The sequence below is a fragment of the Malania oleifera genome, chromosome 2 (genome assembly GCF_029873635.1).
Source record: "Malania oleifera isolate guangnan ecotype guangnan chromosome 2, ASM2987363v1, whole genome shotgun sequence".
Classification (NCBI taxonomy): domain Eukaryota; kingdom Viridiplantae; phylum Streptophyta; class Magnoliopsida; order Santalales; family Ximeniaceae; genus Malania; species Malania oleifera.
In genome coordinates this window covers 131578346-131601482 of record NC_080418.1, presented here as the reverse complement: position 1 = coordinate 131601482, position 23137 = coordinate 131578346, and the positions used below count along the sequence as shown (strand labels likewise).

Genomic DNA, 23137 nt, shown 5'->3' with positions numbered 1-23137 from the left:
CTTTTAGGTAAAAAAAATAAAATAAAAAATTAAGACATTCTACTTACATTTAAAAAATGACTAAAATTACAATTACAGTCCAAGCCTATTAAACAAATCCTAAACAAACCTGTAGCCTTGCTTCACATACTGCGTCACTGATTCACTCTTTGTTTTTTTTCTAATGCTTGGTATAAGAACACATGGAGCAAACTAGGATTTGCAAGCCTAATATTATCACCACTCTTTCTAAGTGAAATGTTGTGTGTTCTGTGAAATATTCACTCTAAAATTATTGCTGTGTAAAACACAGCTCAATTTTTATTTTATTTCTTGAAGAAGCATCCTTTGCTCTACTATATAGTATTTGTAGTAAACTACTAGTACAGTTATTATCTGCTGTATAAAATTAGTAATTGGGAAGCAGGTGAACTGACATCTGAGAGATGGTAGTAGCATGAAGGTTTTATTCTCATGACTTTCTTAGCATGTATATGATACTTAAAATAAAACCCTCAATTCTTTTACAACGATTTCTTTTTGTTTGTCTGTTATGCAGCATTTACAAGGTACACGACGAGGCAAAGGACAAGGCATTTGAATTGGAGATGAGCTGGGTCTGTGATGAGTCAAAGCGCCAGCATCAGAAGGTATTCTTCTGTCTCATATTTACATGATAGGGAAGATTCCTCATCTCGTTGGCACTTTGTGTTTTGACTGTTCGTTTAATCTTTTTTACTGTTTCTGTAGAACTAAGTTTTAGAACCCTATGGTTTTTGCATCAGTAGAGCCAAAACATTCTAAGGTAGACTTAGGGCCTGTTTTGTTGTAGAGAACTGTTTTTATTTCTCATTTTTAGTTTGCCTAAGAATTACAAAAAAGCCTACTTATTTTCTGTTTTACAACATTTGTATAAAAATGGGAAGCCATGAGTTTTGGCACTATTCTTTTTGGAAATTAGCTTTATTTTCTATTAAAAATTTCAAATAATCACTAAAATGCAAACCTTGTTTTCCAATTTTCTAGATTTATATAGATAGGCAAGATCTTAAATTTCAATTTTGATTGAAATTTTGAGGCTACAAGAATACAATGATTTCTATAGAAATTTCAATATCGATTTTAATTTGGATTCCAATCTTAAAAAATGATGGAAATTACTAGTAAAGCACGGAATTCTTTTATGGAACTTTAGAAATTGTGAATAAACATATTAATGCAAGATTTAAAACTAAAATATTATAAGTAAAATTCATCAATGAAATGTATGTTGTGTATAAGGTGCAGTAACTGTAATATAGTAATCATATTAAACACAATTAAAGCAAATGAAATTCATAAATTAGTTAAATATTATTTAGTATATAAATATTGATAATTTAAATACAATTGATCAAATAAAATGTTGTCACTAGTATCAAACTTTAATTTTTCAATACAATTTCAAAACTATAAAAGCTGTCATTGATACCCTTCTTGCAAGAACTGTAGTTTCAAGAAAAAAAAAAGATTAATAAAGAGAGAATTTCATATTTGGGTTTCAAATCTCAAATTTTAATTTTCAAGAACTTTTATTTTATAGTTGCAATTTTGAACTTTGGAGAATCATTTTAAAATTTAAAGGTTTTAGTAGAAGTAGGAATAAGATAGAATATATAAAATGTAATTTCAGTAATGTAAGGAGGAGTAGTGAAGAGAATATTAAACTTGATAATCAAGAAATTAATAACACTTATAGATTTCATTATCTTGTATCTATTGTACAAGTAGAAGGAGAAATTGAAGAGGATGTAATACATAGAATTAAAGCAGGTTAAGTAAAATGGAAGAGCACGTCAAGCGTCTCATGTGATCATAGAATACCTTTAAAATTGAAAGGAAAGTTCTATAAGACAGCTATGAGACCAGCTATACTCTATGGTTTAAGATGTTGGGCAACTAAGAAACATGTACAAAAAATAAAAGTTTCTGAAATGCGAATTTTAAGATGAATGAGTGGTATAACATTAAAAGATAAATTAAGAAATGAGTATATACGCAATAATCTAGGCATAGCACCGGTCAAAGATAAGACAAGGAAGGGGCGGCTTAGATGGTTTGGACATTTGAAACACAGGCCTAGTAGCGCACCTGTGAGGAGGAGTGAGTTAGTTATTATTTCTAGCATGAAAGCGGCAGAGGTAGGCTTAAAATAACATAGAATGAGGTAGTGAGGAAGGATTTAATAGCTCTTAGTCTAGTGGAGACAAATGCTCTCGACTAGGTGAATTGGCGGAAAAGGATTCATGCAGCCAATCCCACTTATTGGGACTTATGTTATTGTTTTATAGTTGAAATTTCAAGAATTTTATAAATTTCAAATGATTTGTGGAAATTTTGACAGACATTTTTCCAAATAGAAATGAGTGCCATTTTTATTTATTTATTTCAATTGTGGTGGAAAGCAAAAATTTGGACGAAAATTTCTACAATTTCGTGGAAATTTAAGACCATGTAGGTAGTAAGGAAAACATCTTTTAATTGTTCTCTAGGTTTCTGATCTCTTATTTACTTTTTGGAAAATTGAAAAATAAAGTGCATTTTTGTAATTATTTGGAAATATGGAAATAAAAAATGAAAAGTGTTTTCCACAACTAAATAGATGCTTAATTTTCTCTCTTTTTAATACAAATCTTGGAAAACTAAAAATTGGCATTTTTGTAATTTTTAGGGAAACTAAAAATAGAAAATGAGAACTGTTTCCCCAACTAAATAGACCCTTAAATTTTTATTTTGGCTAGAACATTCTGGAATTTGGAATTGAGTTGTAAAGTTTGAATATGCTACAAAGGAAATTTTAATTTTTCCCCAACTAAACAGACCCTTGGATTTTAGTTTTGGCTAGAAGATTCTGAAATTTGGAATTGAGTTTTAAAGTTTGAATATGCTATAAAGGAAATTTCTTTGAAAAAGTCTCGTGAATGGAATACAGTCTTTTCCTCTCTCGCGAAGCCTTCTTTGTTCTTTTACATTGTATTGTGCCATGGAATTGTTAGAAAATGTCAGTAAGTTTACTTGAGCATTCATTTCAGATCAAAAGAAAGACCTTTGACCTGAGGTTAGACAAAGTGGCGGAAGTTGTATTTGTTTGTGCTCGAACAAAATCAGAATTGCAACAGGTGGGTAAGGTTTCCTTCAGATGCTGCAAAATGGTTTTCTGATAGGCTGTCTATTCTGAGTCGGTTGGGAAGAGGATTTTCTATGGTGCGATTCGGTAGCATACAGTATTGATTGACAATTTGTTGAGCAAAGGTGGGGAAATTTCTGGAGTTAGTGTTGGGATAGAAAGAGAAGTGGTATTCCGTATTTGGTTTTCGTCCTCAGAAGATTTAAAGATGTAGGGTGGTGAAGTTCTGAAAATGAATTCTGTGAGGTGGTTAGGGGTCACCATCTGGAGGCTGGTGGTATAGTCAATGGTCCGCAGCAAGACCAATGATTGTGGATTCAGGTCGTGGCAGAGGTGAATAATTTTGAAGGTGAAGAATGTAAAAGCACTGATTTGGCTTTGAGTCAGGGTGTCATTGCAGGGAAAGGACATGTCTGCTCTCAATGTGGAGTTGAGATGAAATTGAAGAAATCTGCTCCGGAAGCCATTACTTTTTGGGAGATGGCAACTCTTATTTGTCAAAGCAACTAGGGTTTTGCAAAGCTGGTAGAGGCAGCTAGGGTTTCTCTTGGGGATGGTGAGACATTGTAGATTGGACTGGTTAGCCTATTGGTTTTTTAATACTTGGGCCAATTACTTGACAAAGGAGGAGCCCCTCTGTTATTGAGGTGGGCCAGGCCTTTGAATAGGTCTATTGCATTAAAAAGATGGATTTCAATAGCTTTTTGGGAAAAAGGAGGGCAAGACTCTTCTAAGATGGGCCACTCTAATGACCCAACCCATATTCTAGATGCTGTTTTCAAAGCCCAGGAGCCTGATGCTAGTCTATGGGTTTGAATCAACATTATAATTCTTTTAGGAGGAGTTTATGCAGTAGATAGGCCCAAGAAGATTTGAGAGTAAATGTGAGGACTGTGGGAGTATTTGTTTAAGAAGGGAGAATATTGCCAAAGATACCAAAGGGGGAATCTCTCATGTGGAGCAGGAAATTCAATCAGCTGGAGAACAGATTGAGGAGTCTTAATGATTCAGGTCAAGAGGTAAATATTTCTGGGAATTTACAGGATGGAAATGAATGTAAAACAGCAGCTGTGGTTATGAAGTGTAGCGCTAATCAACAAGTGGGGGGGGGGGGGGGGAAGGATAAGAAAAATCTTCTTTTAACAATTCTATGAATTCAAACTTCTGGGGAAGCAAAGTTTTAAAAATAGATGATGCTGGGAGTTTTAATGTTGAGGATTCTCAAAATTGCGCAAAGGGTGTTATAGATAAAAGTCTGAATCAAACTCAAGGGGAGAAAAAAATGGGAGGATATCTCAAATAGGATAGTGATTTTGCTCGCGATGGTGGTTTATTATTAGATGAGATACTCGAAAATTTGGATTATTGGTCCAACTCATGTGATGTGTTGGGGAATATTTCTTATGTGCCTCCTTCTCTGCTTGAAGGTTGGATGATGTTACAATTTTTTAGGAGGGGAATTGGGTGAGAATTTGGTTGAGTAATCATGTAAAGGTCAACAGGAATTGGCAAGGACTCAAAGCTCTATCTGTTATGTAGACAGGTTTAAAGAGGGATTTTCTTAATTCGCATTTGCTTTTTTTTATTTGTTTTTATTTTATTTTTCAAAATTTTTTATTTCTATTTTTATTTTGTTTGGCTTTGAAGATCTTTTGTCCTCTGCTAGCTTGTAACTTTCTCTATTCTTAGTATGTTTCTTTTGCTATAAAAAAAAGTTTGATTCAGCATATTCTGCACACACATTGATATGCCTGGCAGTCCAAATGTCAGTTTCATCAATTTCTTGCCGTTGAGGCTAACATATATGCCAGTCTTCTATTCCTGCAAGGCCACCCACATCACACAAACTGAAAAAAGAAGGAAAACTGCCAACGTAGGGACAAAAATCTGGTAAATTTTGAACTATTTTTGTGATTTTGGTGTAATGTTTATCAAGAAGAAAAAATTTGATGCAGAGACTCGAGAACCCCATACAGGATTCAAACAGTATTTGTGGCTTCTGGGAGAACTTCCCTGCGAAAACCTTTGTCTGTCGTGTATGTGGATGGATCCTTGTCTAGTTTAGTGTTGGTAATTGCCCCACTAAACTCCTCCAAAGAGTTTTTAGAGTTTCTTGCACTCAAAAAATTGGTTTGACTTCAATACCAAGTTTAAATATATAAAAAATTTCTATTCGACTAAAAAATTCTGCTCATTTCTTTGCTTACTAGGATGACATATTCTACATCTAACCATTGTAGGCAAATTGTGTGATCAACATATAATTTAGTGAAGGCAATTACCCTCTTGGTACACCAAAGGCAAAAAAGAATTTTTAGCTATTGATATTTTATGAGACAGTTTGCGCATTTACTCCCACTCGAATAGTTGTGTGTGTTTTTTGAGGGGTGGGGTTCAATACCAAATTTGACAATTCAATTTGAATGCCACTCAAGCATGTAAAATTATTAAATAAAGCTTTTGATTATGTGATGACTAGCATTATTTGACATGTAGAGTTGAATTTTTTCCCCTAGTTAGTTTTAAGTAGTAACAGTAGAATCAAAAACAAGAGAAGTGAGAGAATGGATGATATTTTTTTGGTGGGGGCGGGGAGAGATTTTTGTTTGTTTGTGGGTTTATATGTTCATTAATATTGTAGGATTTGTTGGTATCATTTATGTTTTTGTTTCTATACAGGTACAGTAAAGAAATAGATTATGAAAATGCATTTGTTTACATTGCCAATTTTCTATTTTGTTGTTGGTTTTCAACTGTTCTAGAAAAAATTGAAAATCAGATTTTATGATTTTTTAGATGTTTTGGCAACATTTTGCAAGAATACTTTAATATCTGGAATTAACTTTTGTGGATTAAATCATTCATTTTAATTTCTATTTTTGGTTTTTAGTTTTTTGTTTCTTGTTTTCATTTTCTTTATTTTTAACAATGATACGGAATGGCCCCGTAGTTAATTGGATTATATATATATATAAAATCTTTTCTTAGTAGGAGGATTTCTTATTCTACATTTTGTACGTTCTTTCTTCTTTAATGAGTTATCTTCTTCTTTTATTAAAAAAAAAATTTATTTGTATATTTTAAATTATATTTTTACTTTTATCATTCCTTTTCATGATTATCTATCTTAGATTTGTTCTCTTGTCCCATCTTATGTTATTTAGTTTGAAATTATAGTTGAGATCATGAATAATGCTTTTTACTTGGAATGACAACATAATGTTACTTAATGATGAACTTTTTATTTTATTCATGGAGAGGCTTAGTAAGCCTGTACTATAGGATGGTCCATCTGCATGTAAAACCCTTTTTCAGATCTCCAAGGGGGCTTTTGATAAAATTAAGCATTAAGTTTTGAATGCTGAATGCAGTTATGAATACGTGGATCAAGTTCTGTTCACAACTTGAACTATCTCTGAATCTGGATCCTGAATCCTTTTAGTTGTTTGATAGTTAACCATTGAAATGTATGTCAGATAGGATTTGGGAGATAAGAATTAAGAAGTATGTCATGGTATTTATATTTTTTAAGGGCAAAAATGTCCAGCTGAGATTTTGAATAGATCTCTTATTGAATCAGCAATAAAAGAGGTAATTGAGCACCAATGTAGAGATTCATCAAACGAGATTGGTTCAATGAGTTTTAAACCGTTTATGGCCCAACCTCTATCAAGAGGCAGTTAAGTGCAAACAAATGAGGCCTTACATATATATGTTTGATGCTCAAACCAAGTGTAGTCACTAAATTGACATTAGGATCACGTGTCATGGCACTAAGTGCTCCCACTGGCTAAAGGTCTTGGCTTAGTTACTGATTTGGTAGTCATAATTCTTTAAGTGCCGAGCTTTTGGAACTCTAATTTAAATCTTAGAATAAACAAATAAATAATACTCTCTTTCTCTCTCTACACGCGCGTGCATATTTTAATGAATTCAAAATGAAGTATGTCTAGACTCAATACTTTATCAAGCTTGATGTGGATTTTCCTATCTATCGGGTTATTTGGGAGGCTAAAGTTCCTTTCGAGATGGAAGGCATTTGTTTGGCTGGTGGCCCTTGGTAGGATTAAGACCAATTTTCTGCAAAGTAGGGAGGCCTTCTAAAGCTTTGTCTCTCAATATGTCTCGTGCAGGAATAGTTCAGATGACGCGTCATGTTTGTCTATTCATTGTTCATTTGCTTGGAGTTTTTGGAGTATTTTTTCTGGGATTCTTGGTGAAATGAGGATTTGTCCGAAGTCGGAGGAAGAGCTATTGACTATTTCTTTTGGTTTTGGGGAAAGTATGGATGTTAAAACGATGTGTAGGTCTGCCCTTGTGCTGGGTTATGCAAGGAATTTGGTTAGAATGGAATGCTAGAAATTTTTTTGGTGAGAAGTTATCAGTGGGACTTCTTTAGAGCTTCTCTTTGAGCTCATAGCGCAGGCTGTTCTAGGGGCTGCTGTTTTCAAAATGTCATCCGAGACCTGGCCCTCTTATTAAATTGATGTAGTTTTATTTCTCTATTATCTTTAGTGAGGACTTCTTGTTATCCTTTGCTAGTATTTAGTATCTATTTCTTCTGTTTTTCAGTGAAGCTTTTCTTTATAAGAAAACAAACAATAAAAAGTATCTCCATTAGAATTCATTGACTACTCTTTGGGATGGTGGAAATCGGTAGCTCTTCTGAACTAGGGATGGGGGGTTCAAATTCAGTTTTGTAATGCTTAGTTCTAAGCCTAGGTTCGTGAAGATCAGGGGCCTCCACTTCCTAGGGTGGGGTGCCTGACCAACTTGCATAATCCAGTGCGGCAGCATGGCACTGGTGATTTTTCTTTATAAACACTATGCATGTGGACACACACACTAATATGAAGCACAGTATGTTGTTTACAACAAGCAAAGAGCAATTTTGTGTGCCTGTTTATGTGAGAGAGAGAGAGAGAGGATCAATTTATACTTTGTATCTTTTTCTGCTTTGAGTTCTTTATCTGAAGTGTATTATTGTTAGTTACAGAAGTTATAATTTATCTGAGTTTCATTGTCATGAATTCCAGGTTCCTGACGAGCTTTTAGAGGAAGCCAAGGCTGCAGCTGTAGCAGCATTGGAAGAAATGGATGCTGATTAATACAAAACAGAGCTGGAATGTTGTTTTTGAAAAAAGGTTCAGTGGATGTGGATGTTACATTGTAATCGAACTTTCTTCAAATTCATCGTTCATCATAAACAGATGTATTTGTGTACCATTCATTTCTACAAATTTAATGTAATTTTGTCTGGACAACTTTCAGTGAGTGATTTTACGATGCAAAATTATTGATGGACAGACTCTTCCGTCAATTTAGTTGATAAATCACTCCTTTGGAGTTGGAAATTGAGTTTGAAGATAAAAGTTAGCTTATATTTTTTCCCAAAATTGATTTTAGATATTGCATGTTAATCTTCCAAGAGTAGCCCACTAACAAAGGGATGTCCATTGGAAAAGGGACTTGCTTTGTGGGAATTAAAAGGTTGTTCTGACCTGTGTATTAATTGAAACCCGAAAGGTTACAAAAATTTTTGAAGATACTATCCTTTTTCAAGATTTGGTAAATAGATATTGTTCTCTTTTGGATTTTCAAAATTTTTACCAACTTCGCTTAAGATTCGGTAAATTTTCCTTGATGTTTTAAAATTTTATGGAACTCCTTGATATGTTATTTTTTGGGGTACTTGTACCCTTTTTAGTGTTTGACAACAAATTGAAGGAGGGAGTACGAGGGCTAGAAAAATTATATGCCCAGTGACGTTCATGGAATTTATAAAGCTTCAAGAAGTTTTATATTATTTTGTCAAATTTCAAGGGAAGTTTTGTGTGAATTAGGATTGCAAGTGTGTTCCTTCTTTTTACGTACTTTAAAAAGAGGTTACGCCAGTTGTCATGGGGTCTGAACTTTCCATGAAATTTTTTGCATTGTCCCAAGCCCCCACTTGGTTTTAAAAGGCTCAATCAAGGAGGCTCACCTGAAAGTAAGGCATGCCTAAAATGCATTGAGACTCAAATCTAAAATACTAAATTCCAAAAAGGCTAACACATTGCTTGCAGATTTTTACAAAGGCAATCCTTTTGCACCTTTTTAGTTTAGGCTAACGCATTTTGGATGTGTGATTATCAAGTTCAAATTGGTTAGAAAATTTGAACTACATGTTTGTAAAAGGTAATGCCATAATATGAGTTGATTTCTAAAACTCTTGAATCTCAACCTTTCCAAAATAACCAAGATTTGTATCTTAAATTATGAATATAATTTAATAATAGTACAACTATCTCTCGTCATGATTTATGTCATGTATTCAAGTTGCCAATTTTTTTATTTCAAGTAGCTTGCAAAGTACATCTAATTTTTTTTTTTTGTACTATATTTGTAATTTTCTTCATTTTTTTATTTTAAATATATCATTTATTTAACATATTTTTTTTCTAAAAAACAAATTCTCAAAAGGCTTACGTGTCACCTCTTAAGCGTTAAAATGTCTTGCCTTAATCCTTCACTTTTCAAAATATTGGTGCAAATAGCTGATATATAAAACCAACAGAAGTAAATCTCCAGAAACAAGATAAAGAAGGAAGAGGGATCCTTGTCAATCCAAACAAGATAAGCTTCATGAATAGCAAGCCAAATTGTGTCACTGCTAGGCTGTGGGGCTGGCTGTTTCCATCTTTGCAAACATGCGCTCGCCAACATTTGGAGGCCTTTGCATATTTTTCTATGACAATCTATTTGATTTGTCTTGAGTGGTGCAAGCGTGGACAAACATCATACTGCAGTAGGCTACATTGAGACATTTCACCATTGAACCAGTTTGGGACCTGAACGTAGCAATGTTATAAAAAATGCAGGACATTTTCATTGATGTAGAGATGTTTTATATATAGGACTTGTATAAGGTATAATTTATTATAAATTCAAATACAAATTCAAAAGTATTTAAATACTAAATCAAAGAGATTATAGATTATTAAATACAAACAGATATTCAAGTAATACAATCCGAAAAATCCCAAATTGCCACATACAATCGGATATTCGCAAATCTTCAACTATTAGGATTCCTGACAAATTTCCTTAATACGCCCCCGCAAGATAGGTGTGCCATCAATTAAGCCAATCTTGGAGCACAGAGAGTAAAATTTGTGATGGGATAGAGCCTTAGTTAAGAGATCGGCAAGTTGATCCTGGGCACTAACATGAGACTTGCAACAAACCTTTTGTAACCAAATCATGAACAAAATGAAGATCAATAGCGATATGCTTTATTCGTGAATGCATAACAAGATTAAGATTCGACTGGCAAGCACTAATATTATCACAAAATAGATGTGGGGGCTTAGGAATCAGAATACCAAGTTCTTGAAACAACGAGCGAATCCAAACAAGCTTAGAGGTTGCTGAAGTAAGAGCCCGATATTCCGCCTCAGTGAAGGAACGAGCCACAGCACGCTGCTTGCGTGTGCTCCATGAAATGGGACAATCACCTAGAAAAATAAAATAGGTAGAGGTGGAGGATTTGATATCCCTATTACTGGCCCAATTAGCATCCAAAAACCCTTGTAGAGTGAGATTCCAAGTGCACTTGAGGAGGATGTCATGATGAAGAGTATCTTTCAAGTACCGCAAAATATGCTTGGCAGCGGTCCAATGGAGCTGAGATGGTTTATGCATGAACTGAGCCAACTTATTGACCGGGAAGGCAATGTCGGGCCGAGTTAGAGAGAGATATTGAAGAGCTCCTATAACTCGGCGATATTCAGTCGAATCAGTAGGAGAAGAGTCATTGTGGAGCTGATGAAGATCCTTTGTGGCAAGAGGAGTCATCGCTGCCTTAGCACCATCCATTTTAGTGCGAGAAAGGAGATCCTGAATATACTTTTGTTGGGAGAGTAACAGTCCATGGGGAACTAAAATCACCCCAACACCAAGAAAGTAATGCAAGGGACCAAGATCCTTCAAAGAAAATTGATGACCGAACTGTTGAACAACCTTAAAAATAGCAGCAGAGTTACTCTCAGTGATTAAGAGATCCACATATACCAAAAAATAGAGAGTAACATCAGCACTTGTATAGATAAATAGAGAAGAATCGGATTTAGACTACTGAAAACCGAGTTGAAGAAGACAAACATTCAGTTCTTGATACCAAGCACGAGGTGCTTGTTTCAAGACATACAAAGACCATTTTAACCTGCAAACATGAGAAGATAGATTAGGATCAACAAAACCCGGAGGCTGAACCATGAATACATCCTCCTGAAGGCAACTATGGCGAAAACACATTATTAATGTCTAGCTGGCGTAAAGGCCAATTTTTCTGAACAGTAATGATGAGGACAACCGGAATAGTTATCGACTTCACAACAGGGCTGAACGTCTTATTATAGTCAAAGTTAGACCATTGATGAAAACCTTTGGCCACTAACCATGCTTTGTAACGAGAAATACTATCATCGGGATTCTGTTTGTTACGTAAAACCCATTTGCAGCCAACAAGTTTGATTTTAGAGCATAGTGGAACCAGCTCCCATGTACCATGTTTAACCAATGCAGTGAACTCTTCGGACATAGCATGCTGCCACTTGGGATCTTTGAAGGCTCGAGACACACATGGGCTCAACAGGTTGAGGAAGAGGGTGTCGAGTGGCAAGGTAAAGTTATTTGGGTCTATGAATATTATTTATAGACCGGGTAGTCATACCATGAGTACGGGTGGACCAGGCCAAAGATGCAGGTATAGTGGATGAAAGGATTACCTCTGGCAGAGAAGGTGCAAGGGAGAGTGATGAAGTCAGAGCTGCAAGAGCACTGTCCATCATGGTGGTAGGAGAGGAGGGTGTTCGTCCAAAGGAAGGCACCGCTAGAATAGAAAGGCCCTTTGTCATAGCACCTGAAACTGATAGAGAAGGCACAACAACATGGGCAGAGGAAGAAAAGGGAAAAACACTTTCATCAAAAATCACATACCTAGACACGTAAATGCGAGACGTAACAAGGTCCATACACCTGTAGGGACTCTGAGAACTCAAGTAATTGAGAAAGAGACAAGGCTTAGATATTAGTTGAAGTTTACCGGTGGCACAAGGTTTGAGCCATGGGTAACACTGACAACCAAAAATATGCAACTTTTTGTAATCGAAGCGACGATTAAACAAACATTCGAAAGGACTTTTATTTTTCAAAATAGGAGTGGACATACGATTTATTAAATAAACCGCTACCTGAAATGCATAGGACCAATAAGAAAGAGGGAGACTCGCTTGACTCAACAGGGTGAGACCAGTTTCAACAATGTGTCAATGCCGGCGTTCACTTGTACCATTTTGCTTAGGTGTATGAGAAGCAGTGGTAAGCCAACCAATGAAATTAGAAGAGAGAAAATGACGAAAAGCTTGAAATTCGCCCCATTATCAGATTATAAGTGTTTGATGTGAAAACCAAACTGTTTTTCAAGTAGCCCTTTCAATTGACAAAAAATGTTCCAAACATCACTTTTTCATCGGATGGGAAACAACCAACAATATTTAGTAAAGTGATCAACCAATAAGACATAAAAACAAAACCCATCAAGCGAAGTGGAATTTGTAGGCCCCCAAACATCAGTATAAATGTATTCAAGTGGATGAGTGCTAACAAGAGAAGTGGAAGAAAAAGGCAACTTGTGACTTTTATTGCATTGACAAGCATTATAAACGGAAGATGAAGAGACACTAGACACCACAACTGGTGGAGAAAAGGTACGAATAACAAAATTAACTACTTTATTTGACGGATTCCCAAGTCGTTTATGCCAAGTGTCGACTGTTGTTTGTTCACCAACAAGTGTTAAAACAGAAGACGCTTTAGCGAAAGAAGCCATCAACATTGGATAGACACCATCTGACCATCCTAACATTTACCGCGAAATATAGTCACCCCCATGCTCTAATCCTTCACAAGAAAATAAAATGGGTAAAAACTTAAGATAAACATCATTGCTACGAGTGAAATTATGAACGGAGATTAGGTTTTTGTGAATATTAGGAACACAAAGAGTATTAGTCAATTTAAAAGACTTCGATGAGGAGGGAAGAGACATAGAGCCAACATGTGTGACTCGCAAACCCGAGCCATCGCCAATAACGACCTCATCTGTGCCATCACACTCCGAGTGAACAGAGAGATTGGCAAGATTGAAGGTGATGTTGTAAGAAGCAGTGGAATCTATAAGACACTTTTTGTTGATGGACGCATTTGTAGCGGCACAATTAACAGACTTCCCTCCTGAAGCCGAGTAATGAGTCTTGGCCGAGTGGCCGACTTTGTCACATAGCTGACAAACAATCCGGGGTTTACCAAACTACTCCTTGCAATTATTGTGACCAGAGTTGGAGCGACGCTGACTAGAGGAACTAGGGTTGGAACGTTGGTTGCAGTTGAAAGTGGAAGTGGAAGTTCGGCGCTAAGTGGAGTTTGCAGCGGCAACTAGGACAACATTGGACACATCAACACGTCGTAAGTAACTTTCGTGGTCAACTAGCATATCATGAAGCTCGTCAAACGTAAGAGAAGTATCACATGCCCGAATGGGCACTACAATCTCACGGTACTCAGAACCAAGACCATTAAGGACATACAAAGTAATGTCATCCGCTGAGACGGGAGAGTCAATTATAGCAAGTTCACCAACTAATACCTTGATGGCATGGAGATATTCCAAGCTCGAGCGAGACTCTTGCTGAATAAGAGTCAACTCCTCCTTAAGTTGCATAACACGAGTGCATGAACGATTAGCATACAATCGTTGCAACTTGGACCAAGCATCATGAGCAGTGGTGGAAGTTGCAATGAGCGGCATGACCGGCTCGGAGACAGATGCAAGGATGACATGGAGGATTGGCTTATCTTGTCGAAGCCAAAGCCAGAAAACCGGATTAGAGACACTTGTAGAAGATGAACTAGTAGAGGAGGTGCCGGGAGAAATGATTCGTGACAGACAAACAGTTGTGCCATCAAGATAGCCCTAAAGGTCATAGGCAATAAGCAATGATGTTAGTTGGGCGCACTAAGAGGGGAAGTTGGAAGGGGTAAGCTTCAAGGGAAGCTGGGAGCCGGCATTGATGGCAATAAGAGAAGAGTTGCCGCTGCCGAGAGTGTCTAGGGTGGTGACAACAACAGATTCAGAAGAAACGACCATTAGAAAAAAAATAAATAAATAAAAAATAAAGCTCATTAGAGAAAGAGCTCTGATACCATATAGAAAATGCAGGAGACTTTCATTGATGTAGAGATGTCCTATATTGTGACGACCTGCTCATTTTCCACATTTTTTTTATAATAATATAATAAAATCAACAACATACATTCCAGCTCAGCAAATCACAATCCACCTGGACCCGTGGGTACCAGGGATACATCAGAACACAAAACGGAAGCCTACGTAGCAGGAAACATACAATCCTATACATCTCATCATATATCACAATAATCAGAGTTACTACAATCACTATATCTCAGTATATACATCCCAAAAATCACATCTAGGGACATTTCCCACAAAATCTCATTGTCCATACAAAAACTTACCCTTCAAAGAGAGCAAATAGACAACTCTAAATCAGTAGGGTTTTTCCTCCTCTCCTATCTGAGGCTCCTGAAAAGTTTGTAAAATTTAGAGGTGAGACACCTCTCAGTAAGGAAATAAACTAATACTAGTATGTGGCAACATGAGTATTCCGTGTTCTACATATATCATCCATGGACTAAGCCTTAGGATAGAAATCTCTAATTAAATAGAGGTCGAGTCGTCATCCAAATCAAAACATAACTAGGCTCCACAAAAGCCCAACACAGACAACAAAGCAATAGATGGTGCCACAAAAGTCCAGTTGACTCTAGTTCAGAGAAAGAATCAAACCCCATTTTGAGAATGAACTAATGACCAAAATTAAGGTTATGGCAAAACTGACAGTTGACTCTAGCATTTGTGCATTGGGACTGTGTGTTTCCTCATCTTTATTGTCTCTCAAATCATTACAATGCCCCAATTTCAGATTTTTCGGCCCTCCAGGGGGTCATTGTCTCTTGGAATTTCTTCTTTAGAAGGAATTTACATGAAAGGGAAGCTGGGAACTTGACCCAACTCCTGGTGGTGATTGGTTCTTTTATACCTTCGATTTTAGAGTTTGGGTTCTGGATGAACCAGGAGGGTTTTCTTCAAAATATAAATTCGATCATTTAACTTCTGATGCTAATGGTTCTCTTCTTCCTTTATACTCCTTGATTTGGAAATCTATAATTCAAAATAAGGACTTTATTTGGTATGCTACTGCTAACAGAATCAATACTAATGATTGCTTTCAGGTCTGATGACCTTTGAAAGCCTTGTCTGCAAATCTTTGCTTTCTTTGTTTCCAAGGAAGTGAAAGTCTTTTCCTCTAAAGATATAGAGATTTGGGGTATATAAGGAAGTGAAAATAATTAGAATATGGACTCCTCCTGCTGTTGCGCATAGTTTTTAGCATAAGTCTAGAATTTTTAGGGGAAGGATGATGGAACCAGATATGCTGTGTAGGGTTCTTTCTTCACTACCTTATGGTGTTCTGTTTTTGGCTTGTTTCAAGGAGTGCAGCTCATTAATGTGCAATAAAATTGGAATTTTATTCTTGTCTCAGAAGGACAGTTATTTCTTAATATAATTTCTTTTTTAAAAAAAAATGTTGAAATAAAAATATGAATATGATTCATTGCAATAAATTGCAAGCTTCATATGATATCATGTGCTACAATGGCTTGTTAGAGTGCAGCTTATTGATATGCAATGTAATTGGAATTTCATTCTTTTGTCTCAGGAGGACTGTAAGCTTCATATGATATCATGTGCTACAATGGCTTGTTAGAGTGCAGCTTATTGATATGCAATGTAATTGAAATTTCATTCTTTTGTCTCAGGAGGACTGTTCTCTCTTAATATAATTTCTTTTATAAAAAAAAATGTGGAAATTAAAATATGAATATGATTCACTGCATTAAATTGCAAGCTTCATATGATATCATGTGCTACAACAATATTTCAACAACAATATACAGTTTATTATGATATAATTACACACATAAATGATTGGTGATGGGGTATAGTCTTATAGCATGTATTAATTACTTCCGTGTCGTGAAATCTTCTATGCACTTTCTCTTTGACATAATTCATTGTAATACACAACCATAACAAACCAAGCCTAAGGTCTAGCAGGGTTGTGACAGTGGACTACCTTCGTCATTTAGGCCACTGATTCAGCATACTTATTTTCTGGGTAGATTAAGGACAAAACACATGAATTTGATCTTTTGTTTTTTTTGTGTAATTTTCTGTCAGGTTGGGGTTAATTGTAAGCATGTCAGCATGTGTCCTAGTTACTGGTAGGGTGTAAATACTTCTGTAGCTTTAGTGTACGAGACAGATATCAGATTTGAATTCAGACTTGTTTCCCTCTCTCTCTCTCTAACACAGTCCTCCCCCTCCTCTCCTTCCTCCTCCTTCCTTCTTCTCTTCTCCTCTCTCTTTCTCCCCTTAATTTCTCCCTCTGTTTCTATTGCTGTTCTGTCCTGCATCAGTTTGGTATCAGAGCAATGACAATCATCCACCATAGCCATCCCCATCAAAAAGTCAACCCCAAAGCCAAACCAATTGTTGTGCAAATTAAATGCGTGCGGAACCGATCATGCAATGCAGCAACTAACAATGAAAAATACGCAAAACACAATCACACAGATAATAAGGAAAGCAATAAACACACGACACAAGAATTAACGTGGTTCGGCAGAATGCCTACGTCCATAGGAGACAAGGGGCAGCTGAATTTCACTATCTGTCAAAACCAGGGTTACAACATTGTATTTATGCCAACCCTACACACACAGAGGGATTAGAAAGTTCCCTAAATACTCCTGTATCAATCTTCAAAGGATTTGCCTCCGTATCCCCAACCTATTGATCTTCCCAATTCAAAATTCAAAAAACAGCGCCGAACAAAACCGTCAATGATTTCATCAAATCGTCGACGATTTTCTCTTCTACCTGAAACTGTCAATGTAACCATCGATGGATTATGCAAAACCGTCGACGATTTTCTTCCTGACTTGGCCTATGCCTGAAACTGTTGATGTAACCGTCGAAACACTATGCAAACCGTCAACGGTTTTCTTCAAACCAGTTTTCTTGTTATTCCTCAGCATACTTTCTCTATGCATGTGTTCCACTCGATATGAGTCACATACTACAATAATCTCCACCTTGGTGAATGTTCACCCCTTAGGAGAAAAATGAAAACATAAACCGCAACTCCACCTAAGACAATCGGTTGGGACGCATCTCATCTAGCATCTGGAGATGTTAATCAAGTCCAAGCAATGCTTGAACTTGTCCGTTATAACAAACTTTGTCAACATGTCTGCTGCATTCTCAAAAGTGTGAACTTTCTCAGGCAATAGTTCACCAGAAGAGACCAATTCCCTGATCATGTGAAACCTCACATCTATGTTCTTGGTCCTCCCATGATACACTTGGTTATTCGCCAAATAAATGGCACTCTAACTATCACAATGTAGCGGAACTCCACCTTACTAAATACCCAACTCCTTGACCAATCCTATAAGCCACAAAACTTCCTTGGCAGCCTTAGCCACTGCCATATACTTGACTCAGTTGTAGATAGTGCAACTAGATACTGAACCATGGACCTCCAACAAATAGGTCCTCCCACAAAGGTGAATGCATACCCTGTGGTAGACCTCCTGTCATCCAAGTCCCCTGCTTAATCTGCATCCACATATCCCACAACAGAAGGATCACCCTGTTGTCTACCAAACATGATGTCGTAGTCTGCAGCACCCCTTAAGTATCTGAAAATCCACTTGACTGCATCCCAATGTTTTTGACCTGGATTTAAAAGAAACTTGCTCACCACATTGACAGCTTGTGCCAAATCCGGTCTTGTACAAACCATAGCATACATCAAGCACCCCACTGCACTGGTATATGGAACCTTTGACATGTCATGAACGTCATCATATGTCCTCAAGCACTAGGCGGCAGACAATCTAAAATGATTTGCCAAAGGTGTACTCACCAATTTTGCATTATCCATGCTGAACCTCTCCAACACCCTCTCCACATAACTACGCTGAGATAACCACAATCTCTTGGAAGCTCTGTCCCTGTGAATCTACATCCTAAGAATCTTCTTGGCCGCACCCAAATCCTTCATATCAATTTTTTTGCTCAACAGGGTTTTCAACTTGTTGACCTCAGTCAAACTCTTAACAGCAATCAACATGTCATCCGTATAAAGCAACAAAAAAATGAATGAACCATCATCAAGACTCTTTACATAAACACAACAATCATACTCACATCTCCTGCAGCCAATCCGAATCATGTAGGAGTCAAACCGCTTGTACCACTGCCTCGGAGATTGCTTCAGCCCGTAAAGTAATTTTCTCAATTTACAAACAAAGTGTTCCTGTCCAAACTGACTGAACCCTTCTGACTATACCATGTAAATCAGCTCCTCCAAATCACCATGGAGAAACACTGTCTTTACATCTATCTGCTCCAAATGCATATCGAAATGCGTCACCAATCCCAACACTGTCCTAATGAAAGTGTGTCTGACCACAGGGAAGAAGATCTCATCATAATCAACCCATTTTCTCTATGAGTAACCCTTTGCTACTAGACGCGCCATGATTTTTTCTCCTTTTTCTAATACTACTTCTTGCTTCCTATACACCCATTTGCATCCTATCGTTATATTCCTCTCTGGAAGCTCCACCAACTCTCATGTTTAGTTCTTATGCAAAAACTCCATCTCCTCCACCATAGTATCCATCAATCTACTTTTCTCTTAGCTGTGCACTGTCTCTTGAAAAGTAGTAGGATCCCCGCTACTAGTAATAAATGCATAAGAAACCAAATCATCAAAATCAGACCTGGGGGGTGGCCTGATAGTGCATCTGGGCCTATCTATAGCTATACTATGATGTTGCTGGTTTCCTGAGCTAGAACTCACTGCATTTTGAACATTGTCATCTCTACCTTGAGTCTCTAGCTCCACCTGCACCACATGCTCGTTGCTGCTGCAGTTTTCTGGCATCTGTTTCTCTTCCTCTTAAGTACGCTGTAATATGGCTTTCTCATTAAAACCCACATCTATACTGATCACCACCTTGTTTACCTTCGGATCCCACAACTTGAAACCTTTCACCCCTTTCTGATACCCTTGAAAGATACATTGTCTAGACTTCGCATCAAACTTCGATCTCTCCTCACAAGAAACATGCACATAGGCAGGACATCCAAACAATCTCAAACAAGAGTAGTCTACCACGCTGCCTGTCCACACCTCCTCTGCTACTTTCCTATCTAGTGTTGCCTTTGGTGATCTGTCAATTAAGAAACACACCATATTCACTGTCTCTGCCTAGAAGTTCTTTACAAACCCTGCATTCAACCTAATACACCAAGCTCTTTCAGCTATTGTTCAGTTCATCCTTTCTGTCACACCATTTTTGTAGTGATGTCTTGCATACTGTGAAGTGTCTCCTAATACCATGTTGCTCGCACAACTCCATGAACTTTGAATTTGTGTACTCAGTACCATTGTCTGACCTGAGGCATTTGATCTTCCTCTTGGTCTAGTTTTCCACTTCAGCTTTCAACAACTTGAACTTGGCAAACGTCTCTAACTTGTGTCGCATGAAGTACACCCAAACCTTTTGTGAGTAAAAATCAATAAAACTCACAAAATACATATGTCCTCCCCGTGATGCTACCCTTACTGGCCCCCAAACATCTAAATGAATATAGTCAAGAATTCCCTTCGTCTTGTGTGTAGTTGTCTTGAACTACACCCTATTCTATTTCCAAAGAACACAATTCCGGCAAAAACTCAGCTTGCATGTTTTGACACCTTTCAAAAGATTTCTCTTATGAAACTCCATCATCCCATGCTCACCCATCTGCCCTAACCGCATATGCCACAAGACAGTATTATCTGACTCAGACTTTGCAGCTGTAGCTCCACCTACAACTGTGGTACCTAGCAGTGTATAGATATTTCCTGATAATTTCTGCCCCTTCATCACGGTTAATACACCTTTACTCACCTTCATTACCCCACTCACAGACTTGTAATTAAACCCATTACTCTAAAGCGCCCAATGAAATCAGATTCTTCCTTAACTCCGGTATATGCCTAACATTACACAACGTTCTAACAACACCATCAAACATTTTAATTCTGATGTTCCCTATTCCGACAATTTCGCATGATGCATCGTTACCCATCAGAACAGAGCCAAAATTTACCAACTTGTAAGTGGTGAACCAATCTTTATTGGGTGTCATGTGATAGGAGCATGCCGAATCCAAAATCCAAGAATTTGTGAGTTGATCTAAACCGGATGAAACAAAAAGAATATCCCCATCACTGCTCTTTGAGCCTTCTTCTTCCACTACATTTGCAAATTTTGATGAACCCACTTTATTTTATGCATTCCCCTTCTTCCTCTCTAGACAATCTAGTTTTATGTGCCCCCTTTTTCCCACACTTAAAACACCATATGTCCTTCCTCTTCCTAGAATTGGACTGAAATTTATTGTTACTTGGTCTACTCTGGAACTTGCTTCTCCCACGTTCCTGGTTACCCTTCACCACAAGCCCTTCACCTTGTAGATTCTCATCATTGGCTTTGTTCCTCTAATGAAAACCTAAAAGAGCACTTGAGATCTCCTCTAATTCAAGAGTTTCCTTTCCCCACATCGGCATTGTAACCAAATTTTCATACGTAGGAGACGCAGGTAGGGAATTCCACAGCATCAATGCCTTGTCTTCGTCTTCGAATTTCACATCAACTCGCTTCAAATCACTGATGATCTAATTAAACAAGTTGATATGCTAGTTCAAATTCGAATCCTCTGACATCTTAATCCCATACAATTTCTGCTTAAGATAAAGCTTGTTCGTCAATGACTTGGACATAAACCGATTTTCCAATTTCAGCCAAACTGCCGCCGGCAATTCCTCATCCATGACGTGATACATCACGTCATCAGCCAGACAAAGTTTGATAGTCGCCACAATCTTTGCTTCCAGTTCCTTCCAACTCATGTCATCCATGCCTTCCGAATGTCTTCCGTATAACGCCTTCACCATACCTTGCTACACTAACAAATCCTTAACCCTACTCTGCCATAGTCCAAAATTTCCTGATCCGTCGAACTTGACAATGTCAAACTTTGCAGAAGAAATCCTAACCATTGTAACCAATGGCTCTGATACCAATTTGTTGTGCAAATTAAATGCGTGCAGAACCGATCGTGCAATGCTGTAACAAACCATGAATAATACGGAAAACACAATCACACAAATAATAAGGAAAGCAATAAACACACTACACAAGAATTAACGTGGTTCGGCAGAATGCCTATGTCCACGAGAGCAAGCTGCGGCTAAATTTCACTATTTGTCAAAACTAGGGTTACAACATTGTATTTATGCTAACCCTACACATACAAAAGGATTAGAAAGTTCCCTAAATACACCTGTATCAATCCCCAGAGGATTTGCCTCCGTATCCCCAAGCTATTGATCTTCCAAATTCAAAATTCAAAAATTAGCGCCGAACAAAACCGTCAACGGTTACATCAAACCGTCGACAGTTTTCTCTTCTGCCTGAAGCTGTCAATGCAACTGTCGATGGATTATGCAAAACCGTCAACGATTTTCTTCCTGATTTGGCTTCTGTCTGAAACCGTCGATGTAACCGTCGACTTACTATGCAAACCGTTGACAATTTTCTTCAGACCAGTTTTCTTGTTTTTCCTCAGCATACTTTCTTTGTACATGTGTTCCACTCGATATGAGTCACATATTACAACACCAATATCTACATTGCTGCCACCATTGCTTCAAATCAGAGAAATCTCACAATTACAAAGGCATATGAGGCACTCACAAATGGATTGTGCCACTATTCACCATCCTGCTCTTCCAGCCCACATTCATTGCCCCTCACTTTTGAACACCAGATTAGTCGAACATTTTCCAGACACCTCCACCAAGATCAAAGACAAAGTCTGAAAGAGAAGTACCTCCCTCCTTCCCAAAAGAAAGAGTAGTTTAGTAAGCATTGGAACCATAGAAAAACCACCACCTGAGTGAGTTATATGGATTGTGGAATGATTTGAGGAGCTGTTTCTTAGGAGTGGAATTGTTGAGGTCACACACCACACAATCATTAGGTACATTAATGGTGATTAGGAGATATATCTAGTTCTATTTCTTTAAATCAAGAGGTACCCTACCAAAAAGCCATTGCCAAAGAGAAGTATCTCAAGATCCCTCATAGGACATCAACTCAAGACAGTGCGTCTCTTAAGTACAAATCCTTTCCTCAATTCCTCAGGCTAGAGTTGGGCCCTAGTCTACACCTAAAGAGAGTATTTCTAGCCAGGTAGAGTCCCATTTTGTCACTCATTCTGATAGGTCTAGCATTTCTCAAGCTAGTAGCTCCTTTTTGAAGTGCCATTTCTATCACATTAGAGGTTGCATAGCACTTAGTGTCCCCAACAGTCCTAGCCTTGGAGCATGAATGACATGCTTGATTGTGAGGATCAGGTTGTAGATGTTGTTAAATACTCAATAGGTGAGAGTTAGTAAATGATTTTGAGGAGGATGATAAGTGATAACCATGTTAGCATGGTGAGACATGTCTTGTCTACTACCATGGATAGTGAGAAGTGGAAACAGACTATTATTTTTCCCACTTTGAAAAAAGATTGAGGCACCAATAGCTCCAAAAAAACCTATCCCACCCAAACATCCTCCCAAAACCAAATCCTAATAACATTACTGCTATGAAACATTGTTCTTGGACTCCCTAAAAAAAGCCAAGGGCATGATCAACAATTGTAGTAGTTGATAGGTTCTCCAAAATAGCACA

At 37.4% G+C, this 23137-nt stretch overlaps 1 protein-coding gene across 1 annotated transcript in view; it reads left to right on the top strand.

The window, feature by feature from the left end:
- Nucleotides 1-8541, top strand: part of LOC131149476 (proteasome subunit alpha type-3) — a 31124-nt gene extending 22583 nt beyond the window's left edge. Inside the window, exons 9-10 of the mRNA XM_058099933.1 lie at nucleotides 539-629; nucleotides 8182-8541. Of these exons, the coding sequence (XP_057955916.1) occupies nucleotides 539-629; nucleotides 8182-8253 (163 nt within the window). The 3' untranslated portion in view covers nucleotides 8254-8541. The remainder of the gene's footprint in view (nucleotides 1-538; nucleotides 630-8181) is intronic.
- The last annotated feature ends 14596 nt before the right edge of the window (nucleotides 8542-23137 follow it).